Source organism: Acanthisitta chloris, unplaced genomic scaffold, assembly GCF_000695815.1.
Source record: "Acanthisitta chloris isolate BGI_N310 unplaced genomic scaffold, ASM69581v1 scaffold6658, whole genome shotgun sequence".
Taxonomy (NCBI): domain Eukaryota; kingdom Metazoa; phylum Chordata; class Aves; order Passeriformes; family Acanthisittidae; genus Acanthisitta; species Acanthisitta chloris.
Genome location: NW_008686398.1, coordinates 55169 through 71792, shown reverse-complemented (window position 1 = coordinate 71792; position 16624 = coordinate 55169). Strand labels below are relative to the sequence as shown.

At 36.8% G+C, this 16624-nt stretch overlaps 1 protein-coding gene across 1 annotated transcript in view; it reads left to right on the top strand.

The window, feature by feature from the left end:
- Nucleotides 1-806: 806 nt before the first annotated feature.
- The window catches only part of SMYD3 (SET and MYND domain containing 3), a gene marked incomplete at its 3' end in the record, with an annotated part of 37621 nt that continues 21803 nt past the window's right edge, over nt 807-16624 (top strand). The window contains exons 1-3 of the mRNA XM_009080096.1: nt 807-916; nt 3584-3686; nt 12340-12450. Of these exons, the coding sequence (XP_009078344.1) occupies nt 807-916; nt 3584-3686; nt 12340-12450 (324 nt within the window). The remainder of the gene's footprint in view (nt 917-3583; nt 3687-12339; nt 12451-16624) is intronic.

Sequence of the window (16624 nt, the reverse complement as noted above, 5' to 3'; positions counted from 1 at the left end):
AGTTGGGTTCTGCTTTTTGTTTAAGGCCATGAAAATACTTGCTAATCATTTGCTACATATTGATATATCTTGAACACCAAAAATCTTCAGTCTGATAGTTTAGGGTAGTGGTATATCTGCTTGCAGGCATCTTCTCTTCTTCTCCACTCTTTTCTAAAACCACTTTAGCTTTGTGTGATTGTAGGAGGGAAGAATACACTTTCAGGCTGAATATTTGAGATTAAAGGAAAGGTTATATTTCTCTTGAATGGCAGTTTGAACATGCCTTTTTGGTGGGATCTTGTACATGCAAATCAAAATACCCATAATGTCAAAGATAGGTTATTGTACAGTCTTAGTATTTATTTATGCCTGGATCAGGTTGCCACAACCAAGGCTGCTTTTTACTTCAAAACTGTCCCATATCTATTCTTTGGGCTCCACTACTACGCATTAAAAGGTGCTGTGACAGCCTGGCATCAGCAGAGTCCCTGCATGGAAACTCTTTTCATCAGAAGTCGCTGTCATCTGTTAGTTGTGTTAGTTGTTTCTGGGTTGAGCTTCTCTGGCTCTGTGTAGGGTGGCTTTTTTTTTCCCTTCTCTGGACAGGAAAGTAGGGTCTCTGCATGTGTTTAACCCCACATTTTTGCAGGATACTAATATTTCTGGGTTTAATTGACAGCAGTTTTACAGGAGAGTGTGCCCCAGATGTGCTTGCTTTAAAATGAAAGAGCACCAGTGTTGGGCTTGAATGTTTCCCATTCAATTACCAATCGCCCCTTCATTTTATTTTGGAAGGTTTTTTAACTGGAGTATGGGGTTTCCAAATGGTTCTGGTAATCCTGTATTTTTTTCCCTTGTTTTTACAGGTGACCTGTAACTGTTTCACCATCAGTAATGGAGAGATGCAGGATGTTGGTGTTGGCCTATATCCCAGGTACTGTGGACACTGTTTCATTCACAGGCAAAATCTATGTTAGTTTTTTTTCATCTTTTGCAAGGTAGCTGTAAGGGCCATCAAAGCAGCAGGTAACATGTCTAAACAAGAAACTGGGAAATGCAAATAAATTAAAGGAAAATAAAAAATATGATCTAGTTGTAAATATTCTTAATAGTCGTGATTACAGAGGTAAAACAGTTTTAATAAGATTCATCTTTATATTTTATTTTTATGGAAGTGGCATTCTTTTCTAAGTCAGAATAAATGTTGCCTTCAAAAATGTGTGACTGGGACTAGTTAAAGGAAACCTGTTCAGTGGTGCTTTAGAATACAGATATTTTGCAGCTGAGAGCCTTCAGAACTGGCAATTAAAAGAAAAAATATAATATGTTTATTAGTAAACTGCCATAACAAAGAAAACAGTAAGGTGAAAAGATATGTTCCTTGAAAGATGGATGTTACTATTTGAATTCCTTGTTATTATTTCTTATTTGTATTAGATAAGAAGAATATACCAGTGAAAGTTTTGCCTTCATAGAATTAGTTCCCTGTAATCATTAGTATGGAAAATTAGTATTTATCATTTAAAATTACATTTTGCTATCTACATTTTTGGTTAATGCATTGTTGAACTATGTTGTCAATACCTCAGTGAAGCTGTCACTGTTGTTTATTTTCCTACCAATGTCACACATGTAAGATCTGACTAAGGACACTTAACATCTTGAGGCCTGCTTTGTGGTATAAATAAGGGAAAGGTGTCTGTGGGGCCATGGGAATTAGCAGTTATGAACAGTGCAAAACAGTAATTTGATTTCATAGTTGAATGGAAACAAATACTTTCACATACTTGAGAAAAATGAAATATTATTTTAGAACATTATTATTAGTGAAATGTTTGGGTTTGGTTGAGAAAGGCCCGTAACTGTCAAGAAAGTATCTGTCTGTGGTCAATGATAATGCAGTGGGGCCATGGGAATTAGCAGTTATGAACAGTGCAAAACAGTAATTTGATTTCATAGTTGAATGGAAACAAATACTTTCACATACTTGAGAAAAATGAAATATTATTTTAGAACATTATTATTAGTGAAATGTTTGGGTTTGGTTGAGAAAGGCCCGTAACTGTCAAGAAAGTATCTGTCTGTGGTCAATGATAATGCACTGCCAAGAGATGAACTCTTTCCTCAAGTCACTTCAGAGCAGTTTGAGTTTTGCTGTTTCAAATCACTCTGAGCTGGGAAAATTGTGGACTGAAATCTGCAGTTCACAAGTCCTGGGCAAATGTCCTCACAGATGAATTCATCTGCTTCCAGATGAAATTGTTGTCAAAAACACTAGTGCTTCTATGAGATGAAATTAAATTAAAAGTACTTTGTTTAGTCTCTTTAGGAGGTTGTATATTGTTGTGTGGCTTGATAGTTTCATCATCCCAATATATTTTAGACAAAATCCCCTAGTCCTGCTCTACATCTCCTTGCCAGCAGCTTTGGGAGGATGGCCAGTGATCTCACAATAAATATAATGGATGCTCTTTCCCAGCATACATTACCAGGTTCTTGTGGAGATTAACCACAGATATTATACTAGGCTAAAAGGGATATTGAAAGATCAAGGCTCCTGTTGATACCTCTTTTAAGAATCAAAAAGTGAATAAACATGGTTTGATGCAGGGCTCTGACCCTCGGCAACATGCTCTGTTTTGCCAACAGTTGGGATTTTGAGTTGCTGACTCAGGAGACAAGGAAAGCAAATAAATGCAACTAGGAGCTGGATAAGCAAAAAATTCTTTTTCCAGCTTGATGATGCCATAATTATTCTTTCAATGAGTCATTCCCATAGGGGAAGAACCATCAGCCCCACTTCTGCTATGGGACTGATGTTGGCCTCACAAAGTCAGTTGTTTCTCAGCTAATGAAACATGTGACTCAAAAATGTATAGTGCATGTTGTCCTTAACAGCTTCCTTCAAAAAGAGGGAAGGGCATGTTTGTGCAGCGTATATGTCTCTTGAGGGTGGCAGCAGCTCCCCAAAGAGCTGTGCTGCTTCAGCTGTCACAGGCCACAAGAACAGAGGCTGGACCAAAAAATGCGTAAAACAGAGGCAATGGCTGTGTTTCTTCTTTCAGCTCTACATGCCAAGTTCTTTGACTTTGGGACCTAGTATACTCCATTTTCTCTTGATATGAAATAGAGGTTGATTATTGTCCCCTTTGAGCTGAGGTTCCAATGACAGCCAGGTAACTGATAAGGTTAGAGCCCTGAAACTGAGCAGAAGCAGTAGAAATATGTCAGTCCCGAGGTACCTTTCCTCTGAACTGTCCAGGTTACTTTATTCCCCACTTGCCCTCTCCCCTGACTCAGGTCTCTCGGAGAGTCACAGGGAGGCCATTGCCTCCCTCCCACCCTGAGGACAAAGAAGGCAGAAACACATGAAGATATCCAGGCATGGCTCCTATTAGTAGTGAATATAAATCTTCAAAACATTAATTCTCCTCCCCTAACCAAGAGCTGCTGATTTACCAGGGATTTTGTTTTGTAACTTAATTGCTTGATACTTCAGGTGTAATCATGTTAGCTACTTTTACGTGATTAAAAGGAAATAGCAGTGACGACTCCTCTGTTAAGTTTTTTTCTCTCTTTCCCCCTCTACCACCCCTCACAGCATGTCTTTACTGAACCACAGCTGTGACCCAAACTGCGTGATCGTTTTTGAAGGATTCCAGCTTTTACTGCGCTCTGTCCGCGAGATCCAGATTGGTGAAGAGGTAATTAACTTGTCCTCCCTTCCATCACAGACACCTGCAACAATGACATCTCCCTAAATAAATTCCAGACTGCAGGGCCACCAGCTTAATATTTTGATGATATATTGATGCCACTTTCTAGCACATAGCTATCAGGGGGAAAATGATAAATAGAATCATCTCTTCACACTGCCTGGGCCTCGTAATCATTACTTCTCATAAATCACTAGCAGTCTTGATAAATTCATGTTCCTCCTTTCCTCCTCTAGGCACTTAATTTTGTTTGTATTTTAGCATCTTTACCCTGATGGAAACACTTACAATTATTCACTAAGGCATTGCAACAGTAAGCATTTGTCAGGCTGCAACAATGCTGTTATAGTAAACCTTTCATTGACAGTCAAAGCAGCAAAACAAGGTTTCCTTTCTTGTCCATTTCACTAGGGAAGACTTCAAAATAACCCTTTTGAGAGGTTTCTGATTTGATTTAAGGTCTTCTCAGCTTATTTTTATGACAGCATTAGTATTAATTTGCAAATAGACATTTGTGGCTAGGCAAGCATTTCAAAGTAAATGTAAATGTCTTTTGCAGCAATTCAATACTGAGTTTGCTTAATAAGACCTGCAAAGGTGTGTGTATATTTATAACTTCAGATGCACCAATGACCTGCACAGTCCTAGCTGTTTGTCATTTCAAAATCATGACCTAATATAAATACAACTCACACCTGTGCTTCAAACTCTGGGAGTATCAAGAGCATACATCTTCTAATTTAGAAGTAATATCTCTTTTTCTCCCTGTGGAATTTTTTCTTTTTTAATGTATCCTTTCAAATAAGTAAATGGTAAAATACTTTTTTAGGCAAAACATTTTTAAGAGTCAACAGAAATGCTTTTGCATGCTTACCTTGAAATCTTTTAGGATGCAATATATATTTGTGGAGCTATTAACTCTAGACATCTTTCTGCCTGTCATTCTTGTTTAAGACAAATTATAGATGGCTTTCTTCTATTTTATCCATGAAACATAACTTTCCTCTTGGCTTCCCAGTTCATTAAGATAGGTTGTTTATTTTAAAATGCAATAGATTCTAATGCCTTCCCAGGATGCCTTTGGCTTCATTATTAAAGTTCTAAATTCTGAAGCTATTTTATTTTTATGTACCTGTATATATTTTTCTAAGTAAATTTCATAAGCCAGTTCTTTGTAATAACCAGCTTTTAAAGAGAGGAGAGGCCCTGATGTGGCCCTTGGTGTTTCTGGAGTGAGAAGTGAGGTAGAATTCTGTGCAGGTATGAGCACTGTGCAGACTGTAATATGGCTATTAAGCTATGACCTAAATTTTAGGCTTAGTGGTCTGTAACCCACAGAAGTGTCTAGGTTAAAATCAGTGGTGAGAGATACAGTGTAACTTATGAGTCATTTGTGAGGTAATCAGGAAATAAATGTAAATTATAAGCAGGGCAACTAGGACTCATTTGTTTGTGGTGACCTTGGCAGTTGTGTGAATACAAGCTTTAAAATGACTGCACCTTATGTGGGCATATTGTATTTTCTAAGAAACTTTGCTGCCAATGAGGCAGTTAAAGTCAGAATTTTCCAAAGAGTGCATGTTCTGGTGTCTTTGTTGCAACAATTGCTTCTGGGTTTGGTAGTGAAAGGAATACTTGCCTTAAGGAACATGAAGACTACACACACATATCAACACACTGTGTTAAAGCAGGTGTCTTCTTGACTTAGCTGGAAATAAAAGTCTCAGTCTCAAGTACATGATTCATTGAGTAAGGATGTGTCTATAGAAGAAAATGGGCTTAGGTGACGAAGTAAAGCTACACAGTAGGTATTAGTTTAGATCTGTTATGGCAAGAGGAAGGGAAATAAAATATTATGAGGGTATGTATAAGTCAGGACTTTAATACTATTTCAACACCCAATTACTTTTCCTCTTACACAACTGCTCCCACTTTTCATTTTGTGTTCTACATGGTGACTTTGGTACAGCTTGTTTCCACAGTGCCTTACTGTTTGCCTACAGCAGGGTGAACTCAGTTTTATTAATAGCCATGTATTGAATTCACACACGTATGTACATGAAACTACATCACCTGTTATGAGCTGAGTTTTAACTTACATTACTGATGTCATGATCTGAGCCAATGAGAGAGAAAATACATGCTAGAGAGGAATCTGTTTGGGTTTTCTGAATAAACTGGGTTCTCCGAGCTGGTAAGATGAATGAAGCAAGAGGAAAACTTACTAGAAAATTTGTCTTATCTACGCTAGATTTAGACAGAATGAGATCCCCTATATAATATTTAATAGAAAATAAATAAGCACTAAGATTTACTAGAAATAAGAAGCTTAAGTAGGAAGTCAAGCTTAGATTAGTGAAAGAGGACCATGGGGTTTCTGTCCATACAGTAACGAACTTGATAAGACTTCTGCAGGAAAGTGTCAGCCATTACAATATGATGTGTTTATTGGGCAAGTGAGAAGTAAAAATATTTTTTCAAATTTTTAGTGCTTTATTTCAGAGTATGCTACAGCAGTTTACTCATGTTAAAGAGTTGTTGACCACCTGTAACCACAAGGAAAACAGAGGCAAAGGTAGCTGAGGTGCCTGGCCATTGTAGTCATCTCACAATCATATAAAGATGGAGGTACCACTAGACCTTATTTTGGTTTTAAACTAGAAGAGATGTTGTTACTTTGGATGTAGCTGCTGCAGCATAATGCAGATTTATTCAGGAGTAACATTTATACCCCAACCACACTTCAGAGTGGTCAAGCTCAAATTATATTTATCAAGTCAGTGATAAAAAGCATGCAAGATTTTAAAAACCTCAGAAAGTTTTTATGTTCTGATTGAAGTTGTTTCATTTCAATTTTAGTCTCATGTCTGGGTGAATTTCTTTTGACTTTGCATGTTTTTGACAGGAAAGCATGTGGTATTTAGTGGAATTTAATTGAATTTTGGTTTGGGCCTTGAAATTACTTCAAATCCTAAGGCCAGACTGTATCTCAGGCAGTAGAAAATGAGCCAGAAAATATTTGTCTGTATTCTTATAGGATGAAAGTGCTAAATTTGATGATGCTGTATATTTGAAAAACAAATCACTTCAAAAATCACACATGAAATTTCCAGTCATCAAGGCCTTTCTTTTTTTTTTTTGTGGCAAAGACGGTGTTGCCAGTCCTGAAGCACTACAAAAACATGTAACGAATGTTAACTTTTTTTTGAGGGCATTGAAAGAAAGGATTCATGTGTAATTCTATGGTTTCCCAAGCTGAAGCTTTAAGAAAACAGTAAGTTTCAGAAATCATAAGATGGAGAAGTATATGGTCCTTGAATTTTCCTTTGGAAAACAAAAGTTCGGCTGTATCTTTACATATATTATTTGGGTTTTATATTAATGTGGTTCTATGCTCTTTGAGGGCAGAAAATAACAATTTTAAACAAAATTACACTATGTTCCCTTTGGTTTTTGCCAATGAATACTTCAGGTGATGTTCAGAATAAAGGATTTCATATAACTTTTTAAAATTACATTTAAAATCCTCATTAAATCTAGAATTTTAAAGTGAAAACTTGGCTCTGATATGAAATTTCCTTCAAGCTTGGTAGCCTTTCTTTTTTTTCCTTATTCATCCTTGCTCTGACTCTGTTATAATTCATATAAGGCAGCATGGGTCTATGCTAATATCACAAATTCTAGTGCTTTACCATTTGGTAATGTTCACCATTAAATTTAAATGTCTTCTGCTCTACAAGTGGTATAAAGGGAATGAAAGAGATAGGGAGCAGAGGGGAGGACAAAAGAACTGAAAAGGGGAAAAGGCTTGGGAGTAACTATTGGTCTCCATGCATAAATGTGGGATTGAGGTGGCTAGAAAGGGTCTCATAAGACTCTGTAGACTCTAATCTGTAGCAGGTTTTTGAGCATAATTTAATCTAATAACATGAATTAAAAACCAAGGGATTTTTGTGGAGACTTTGTTCTATATGGCCTTACTTAAGACTGTTGAATGCTGAAACTTGCTTCCAACAGCTCAAAACTAATTCTAACAACTTTTTGCTCTTCAGGATAATCGTGGAATCATAGAATGGCTTGAGTTGGAAGGGACCTCAGAGATTATCTAGTTCCAACCCTCTTGCCATGGCAGGGACACCTTTTACTAGACCAGGTTGCTCAGAGCTACATCCAACCTGGCTTTAAACCCTTCCAGGGATGGGGCCTTCACCACTTCTCTGTAGTGCTGACTATCACAGTTTTTGTAACTTTAGGTGATGTTACTTTGACAGCATACAAAGGTTTCTTCTTCTTGCTCTTCCTTCTTTGCAAAAAATAAATTTCAGTGCTGCAAAGAAAGGTAAAGTATGGGGAAGGATTATCAGAAAGCAAAGATTATTCACCTAGAGATCACAAAGGCTCCTTCAATGATAAGATAGCCTGTCAGCTAGTTTTGTCAAGAAGACAAGCAGCCTGCTCTAAAGAGGTCTTAATCTTTTCCCTACCCTTAAGTAACCACTTTAAACACCATCAAGATGTATGCTATAATTTCAGTTGACTTTTTATTAATTACTGAGTCTACCTGGTGTTTTGCAGGCAGACACATGCTGATTTCACCTCCTCTCCAATCAGAAGTTGTATGTCTATGGTTAGTTCAATTAGTTCTGCTGTGAGATGGGATGGATTAGCTGAGGTGTTGTTCTGCCCCAAAATGATGCTTGGCTTCTCATCATGTTCAGAGTTCAGTTAGAGCAAATTTGTATCTTTCTTCAGGGAATTGCATAACTGATTGTGCTCTTTACAGAGCAACATTTTTTTAAATTAATGATAAATACAAATCATAATTTCAGATGACCAGCAGTTAAATCTAACTTCATGTTAGGTTGCAACCAAGTTATATAATGTTTCTTTTATTGTAATTCTATGAGAACTTTTAGATCTGTGTATGATTGACACATTACATTTTGTCACATTGCAGGTTTTACAACCAAATTTTTACTTGAGTTAGAAGACATTTTGATCATATATGTCAAAAGACAAAGAGCAGAGACTATGCACCACTTAGTATATAATTGTCTCAGGAACAGATTTCTGTACACCGCCCTCCCTAAGACCCCGAGACCCATGATTGCAAAATGAAGAAGATTCATTTTTTACTCCCTGCTGTTTGCATTAAAATAATTGATTTTAAATTTCCCCAGCATTCTCTATCTGGAAATTTTGTAGCTTGTAGTCTGTTGCAAAAAAACCCAAACAAACCAAGCCAAAGCAAGCAACAAAAACAACCAACACACACACACACATAAATTGAGTCCACTGCAGCACAGCAGTACTGGAAAATTGTGTCCACCTCATGTGGTAGATGAGGAACATGAGAAACTAACCACCATACCCATGGTTAAAGAATTTCTGTGTCAGAGCAAGAAGCAGGGCTCAGACAGAGCTGCATTTTTAAGGAACAAGTCTTGAGAGTCAATAAGTCTCATGGCTGTTAAATAATTCCTTGCCTTCATAAATGCTTTTTAATATAGATTTCTCCAGTTTGGGGGAGAAAGATTTACTGCATTCTTTATAAGCGATGCATTAAAGAGGCAAGCTTTGGTCAGCTGAAATAATGTTTTAATTAATAGCATGCATCCCACATGCAAATACTATTAAGACAATCTTTGATAAATGGGCATATTTCCGAAATATGTACAAGTTAAATGAGCCTTGCATCTAATGAAGTGATCCAAAATTAAAACAAGTGTAGGAGACAGACTTGAGCACAGAATTTTTATGTTTAAATGATTAAACGATTAGTATAGGCTTAGTCACTGTTAGGTTTGTCATGTTTCTAAATATTCTAATTATATTTTCCCACTCAGTCTGCTAACTACAAACTTTTTTTCACTTATGGATTTCTGCTAGCAGGACTGGGAATTTGGATTTTGGCCTTTGACAGCAAGAGAAACCCTAGGTTGTTGAAATGCTGAAAGGAGATATCAGTGTCATGAAGCTTCTTGTCCTCCTCCTTCTGCTCAGTCATATGCTCTAATCCAGAGCAGGTTTTTATGTGACTGTTCATATCCACAAATCTTTGGTAACCTCTGAAAAATATTAATTACTGGTTTGAAATTTGTTCCTACTTCCAAGGTTTCTGCAGCATAAATTGAAAAAACCCAAACAAAAAAGCTAAAAATATAAAGAGTGAAAGGGTTAAAGCTTATAGGCTGATGATAGATGAAGTATATTCGATTTTGACTCTGTGATTGCTTTGCAGTATTAGAACTGAACGCTGCCTAATGATGGTTTCAACAGTGATGATAGGGTTTAAACCATTGTCTTAAATATTTTGGCCAAGAATAGATTAATCTCACATGAAATATTTTTCCCAGAAGATTCTTACTGTCTTGCACTGTGTCTGAACTTGATTAAATCCCTTTTACTGCTGGATGCCACCTGAACCTAAAGCGCTCTAGGATGTGAGTCAGAACCCAACAGGTTTATGCAGAGGGTAAAAGACAGGGAACCAGCTAGTGTGTGGAACAATTTTGACAGAAAACACTTGCAAGTTGCAAGGAGACGTAACGACTGGGAGGCTTGCAGTGGGAGAGGGAACTTGCATTTGGAATGTCTGAAGGATGAGATTAGGACTGCAGCTTGGCTGGAAACTGCTTTGTGGGAAGGAAGGGAGACATACTTTCTTACCACATCAGGGAGGATGCAGATTAGGACTAACTGTGGAAGCAAGGGCAAAGTTGGTAGGGTCACTGAAGATGTCTGAGAAAACAGAGTAGGGCAACAAGGACTGTTAACTTGGGAGAGTAAGAGTGTTGGTGATCAAATATGGAGAAAAGGTGTAAGATGAGGCAGAAGGGCATATCTGAGACTGGCACAATGATGAAATTGGCCCATTGTACCAAGAATGGCTATGTAAGGAGCTAGAATTGAGGGCTGGAAACCAGGTTTAGATAACCAGGTGTGGAGAAGAAGACTGGAAAATGATACTCATGTGGAGAAATAGGGAAGAGAAAGAATAAGAAGACCACTGGAGATAATGGGGCAGAAGAGACCAAGCTCGAGAGACAAGAGAAGAAAATAAATAGGCAGCACAATTTCCATCCATTCACTGCAGAAACCTTAGCAAGAAGCCTATGGCTCCTGTGTAAATTATTAGTACAGACTCTTCTGCTCTAAGCCAATAGTGTTGAAACTATTCCTCCCTTGGCTTGAACATGCACAAGCTGGGAAAGAATAACATTATATAGAATGCAAAACCCAAAAAAGTTCTCACACTTTGTAACTTTTGATTAATTGTGGAACTTTAATTTGTCTCTTTCATTAATTATACTATTAATCTTCAATTATGAGAGCATATTTATTTTTTCTGCAGGCTTTCTGCTTATGATAATTTTAAATGCTTGACTTTGCCATCTCAGTAGACTTCTTTTAACACAGTCTTCCTTCAATATGTAATCAAATTATACTGTGATAATAAATGAAAAAAATGCAGGCATTGTTTTAGTTTCTTGTTAATTGCTCATTCAATTAGAATGCTCACTAATTTGCAAAATGTAGGTTCTGACAATGGATTTCAGAGTCATTAATACAAATTGGTCAGGCTTTCCTGTAATTTCTTTGAGTGGACTCTCATGATTTAACTGAGAACCAACGGAAAATTCTCCCAATTAGTTGAAGTGTCTAGGCTCAGGATGAAATAATGTGACCTGATTTTTTTTTAGCTCTGACCCCTCTGGAGTCTTTCAAAGTGTGTTGGGCGTATAGTGTAATCACTCAATAGCATGTGTGACTGCATGCTGGTCTGAGCTGGGCTGTTTTTTTTCTTATATTCTTTCCCTTATCATTATTTTGTGCCTGTGCAGCACTTTAAACATTTCAAGAACTCTACAAATGGTTAGCCCTGTAAAATTTCTTCTGGCAGGCATCAAAGTGAACAAACTACAGACCTCTGTAGTTTGTTGGAATTCACTCTGTACAGCATGAGGAGTTGAGAATGGCACAAATGTAAGCACAAATTTTCTTTTCTCATGTTAACAAATCTTCTTGTCAATAGTTTCAACAACTTAGACTGCAATGCTTTTGTGATTCCTTGGTCACAAGGGAAACTTCACAGAGATACTGAACATGCGTATGACATAAGAGGAACTTTCCTCAGGCTCAAACATGTATTTCCAAGAGAGTAGGTGCTTCCCTGAGATAAAATTTTTGGAGATAGTTGGATGTTGTATAACAGCAGTGGTAAATACACACCTAAGCTTTGGGGCTAGACAGAAAATGAGAATTCATGCACAGGGAATTCAGATACTGTGTTTCTTCGCTCTTCTTTTTTGCTCTCCTTTCTTTTTTCTTTTTATTCCAAATTAGGAAGAAAAGTTGTGATATTGATAATTTGGGGGGATTAATGATTTCAGACAATATTGATCTTAAAATGTGTATAAGATCGATATTGTCTGAAATGTAAATGTGTATATTGTAAAATGTGTATATTGATCTTAAAATGTATATAAATTTCCATGGAAATTATTTTTGATCTGTTAACATTTTATTTTGTGCTGGAAAAGAGTTTTGTATCCAAAAACTGTTACCTTAGCTGTACATATACTGAATATAGAGTTTTTGTAAAATATACCAACTCTTGTTTTTTATATACTGCCTACAGCTCACCATCAGCTACATAGAATCACTGATGCCCACCAGTGAACGCCAAAAGCAACTGGTGCGCCAGTATTGCTTTGAATGTGATTGTCTTCTCTGCCAGAATCAAGAGAAGGTAGGTTGAGTGGAGAAATTCCTTGCCAATGAAACAATTTTCCAAGGCCTGTCAGCAGCTTCCCTTCCTTAATGTAATACTTATCTCTTGCTACTAATCGAATGGCCAGAATAAAGGAGAAAATGACCTCTGCCCTCAGTGTGCTGTTTGTGTTGCTATGAAAGACAACTGTGAAGGAAAGAAAAGCAGAAAATGCTGGTAACATGACAAGAAGAATTTCTTAGTAAAATATGTATTGTTCATAAAGCTAGGAACCATTTATGTGGTCCAGATCATTTTGAGATTCAAGGACCTTGGAACATGAGAGTTAACATGACTTTAAGCTGAAAGAAAATCTTTTTTTTTCTATTCAAAAGGATAATCTTGGAACTTTAACTGAAGCCAATTGTCTGATGCTACAGGAAGGCTGTGCTGATCCTCATAATAATATTGAATTTTTTCTGATAATCACCTGCATCAGTAATTTTCAAGAACTACCAGACTTACTCAGCAGTTGTTAGAGAGAGTGGTGAACCTCCTTGGGTGACTCTTTGTAGTTTTTATGATCATTTATATCACAAGTTCTTGGAGTAGCAGGTCAGTAATTGTCATAGATAAAGTTTTGTTCAGTGTGACCTTTTACTAGGGTTCAACCTAGCCTGGTTTAATTAAATTCTGGGTTGCTTCATATTTATATGGTCTTGACAGAATAATTTTGTCTCAGAGCCTGATGAGAGATCAAATGGAATATGCAAAATTGGGCTGTTTATGCTTTTTCTCTCTTTCATTATATGTACATTTGTTCTTATTTTTACAAATGCCTGTTTGGGGTGAGTCACATCCCATAGCTAAATGTGTTCCTGCTAGATCAGAAATAGTAAGAAAGGTATTGATGAAAATATAATTCCAAGGAGCATAATATGGTTCATTAAATAATTAGTGTACAAAAGAAAAAAGAAGTACAACCCCCTCCCCCCCAAAGTTTAAACTGCAATACATGCTTTGGTTCATCAGTATGCAGTTCAAAAAAGAGAACACGGAAAGGTTTCAGGCTTATGACATAATGCTAAATTACTTCCTGTCTGTGTTGGCATTCTCTGCCTGATAAAGACTGCTGCAAGTCTATTCAGAGGCACTGAAGGGAAGTGAAGACCTCTTTTTGCCTTCTTTTTAAAGATGGTCACTCAAGTGCCGTGAAATCTTGGATTAGTTTTGGCTAAATGGCATCCTTACAGAGGCAATGCTGATTAAGAAAAATAAGCAGACCAAAGAGTCTTTAAGGATCACTTAACTGTTTGTGAAAGGGTAGACAAGTGGTGTAAAGCCCATTCAGCATGTGGAATGTTTTAAGAAACAAAATCCACAGGTTGGTGTATACGTCATTGTAAGAGTCAACATATAACATCAAAAATATTGTAGTGAAATTATATGTGCATATATTCATGAAAACAATAGTCTCATACATAGGTTAAAATTAATTAATGATTTTTTCCTTTTTGAAAATATAACTGCAGTGTGTGTTCATGTTCTATAGGTCTTTTTTCCCATTTGCAGAATTTCCTTGGGAATGGTACTGCAAAATATTTGGAAAGCTCTCTGGGTCTGCATTCTGAAATTCTGTAATTGCCTCATTGTTACCATGTTCCCATGTACAGAAGTCTGTGAAAGGTGTACGAGCCTCATGGCAACTTTGTCTGTTGATGTCTATGAAGAAGACACCTTTACCCTCAGCCTCAGTCTAGGGTGACTAGATATTATCTGTAGCAGTCCTAATAGTATTATGTTTCATTTATCTGTAACAAACAATTGTATTTATAAAATCTCTACATGACTAGCTTGGAGACTTAGATTTATTTTTTTTCCCATTGATCTCAGTCACTATTGGTAAGCTGAGAGGCATGTAATGCTGCAGCTATAGTGGGAGATAATATTTTTGGAAATTCTGTTGATTTACACTACAGAATGTCTAGATTTAGATGCTTGAAAATCATCAGTTGATAAAATTAATCAATAACATCCCTGCTGAAATACCCTTGATACTGAGACAAATTTCCAAGACATCTTCGAAAATGTTTAAAAAGCAAAGTCTCTGTCAACAGAATAGGAAATGACTGCAACTTTGGGTCTTCAAAAGTGGCAGATTCTACATTGTGAATCACTCAATGGAATCAGCTAATAGTAAATTCCCATGTTAAAACATTGCTTTGTAAGAAAAAGATAGTTTAGTCAACAGCAGTTCATCTTGTTTATCTTTCTTATATGTAAAAATGCAAATTCCAGAAATACTTTATGTATTCAACAAAGTTCTTGGATATTTGGGATATTTTCAGTTGTAGGAATCTCATCAATAAAGCTGGATTCCTTTTCAAAACACTCATAGACACTTTTGCAAACACTTAGAGAGATCATAGCTTCTTGCAGTCTTGCTGAGTGTGTCTGCTAGATGCTGAGCACATACTAGGGACCAGTGAAAACTCATTAGACGCACATATCAATTTTAAGTAAATCTGTAAGTCAAGTAATTTCACTGTAGCTTTTATTCTACATTCTTTATAATGTTTTAAAAGTGATCCTAAGAATCCTGTGGGAATTATACGTTACAGTTTATATGATGAGCATGTCCACCTTGTATCTATTTGTGCTTAGTTACATGCATGCTTATTTTTGCATATTTATAAAAATACTTTGCAGGTTTATCATAAATGAAATTCATGTTTCCTGCTATATTTTCTAATGGCTCATTCATTTAGTGTTATATGCCTGAGTGGAATAGGAAGATGCTATCACGTTTCTGTTCTCAAGTCAGTTGGTGACTTGGATAACTCATTTTATTCAGAAGCAACCAATGTGTTTTCTAAGACCCTACCCTTATTTTAGATAATTAGTGAGAAGCTACCATTTCAATTGGAGATGAAAAGGTTTTTGGCTAGCAACCAGATCAGTCTGTCTATATTGGGGGCCATTATTGCCAATGTTCTCTGAAACTCTGGTTTGCTCAGTTTCTACAAATGCAGCACAAAGATGGGAATTCATACTTCTGCTGAGTATTCTAATACCCAAAGGATAATAAAGCAAGATGCTGTATTTTCCAAGGTCGCTTAGCATTATGTGATGGATTTGTTTAAATGAGAATAATTTCTTGAAGCAGAATGGTTTGAGGTTTATTCGTGTGCCCAAAGAAAAGACAAGCAGCTCATTTCAGTAGAAATCTATGAAAACTAGAATGTATATAAGAGGTTAACAGAGTGCCTTCAAGTAAATGCCCACACTTTAGACAGATAAAGTTTGGTGAGATAAATTATGTGCTCCATTAAGTATATATAAACACAGAATCAAGAATCCCATGATTTCATTTCTATGCTAGCTGACATGGATAAGCAGAGTGCAGTTACAACTATGTAGGTTTCAGCATGCCAACATCCAGATTGTTGCTAAAATTTGTTTATGCAGATCACTTGAAGCATTTGTCTCTGGCTGCTGCTGTAGACAAATATGTCTTGCAGCCAGTGTCACTACGTCATCACTGTTGCTTGTGCTAAAATTGATTAAACTCAGATAGTGGTTACATCCTACTACAGTCACACACTGGATGTGGCACTTAGTGCCATGTTCTAGTAACCACAGGAGGGTTGGACTCGATGATCTCTGAGGTCTCTTTCAACCAGGTTGATTCTATGATTCTATGATTTTAGCTGTGCATACAAAAGAGATCAGTGTGTCAAAGCCTTCTTTTGTCATGCTAAGTTGCATGATTCTGTGAGGGCTTTTTCTAATATTTCAGATTTCTGACCTATGTTTTAAAATTCAACTTATCTATGAGGAAATATTCTTTATTTCTCATTTACTGTGGTATTTTGTGTCACAGCTATATAAACCAGCAAAATTCACTCTAGCATCAGCAATGTCTAAAATTCATAGTCACACAGTCTTTTTAGCTAGATATAGCAATTTCATACAGCATAACAATCTTCTCTAACCACTGCCTAAGTATACACAGTTCCCTTGCACGACTGTAAGATATGTAATATGGCAAATGCTATATTTTGAAGTATACTGAAACAGGCTGCAGCCCAACCACAGGGACCCTTGGCAAAGCCAAAGTTAGTATAGTTTAGCATCAGCTTCAACTGATACACACTGGCAGTGAGTGTGAGCAGTCACAGCCCTAGACCAAATGGTGAGTTCCACAGCTGTG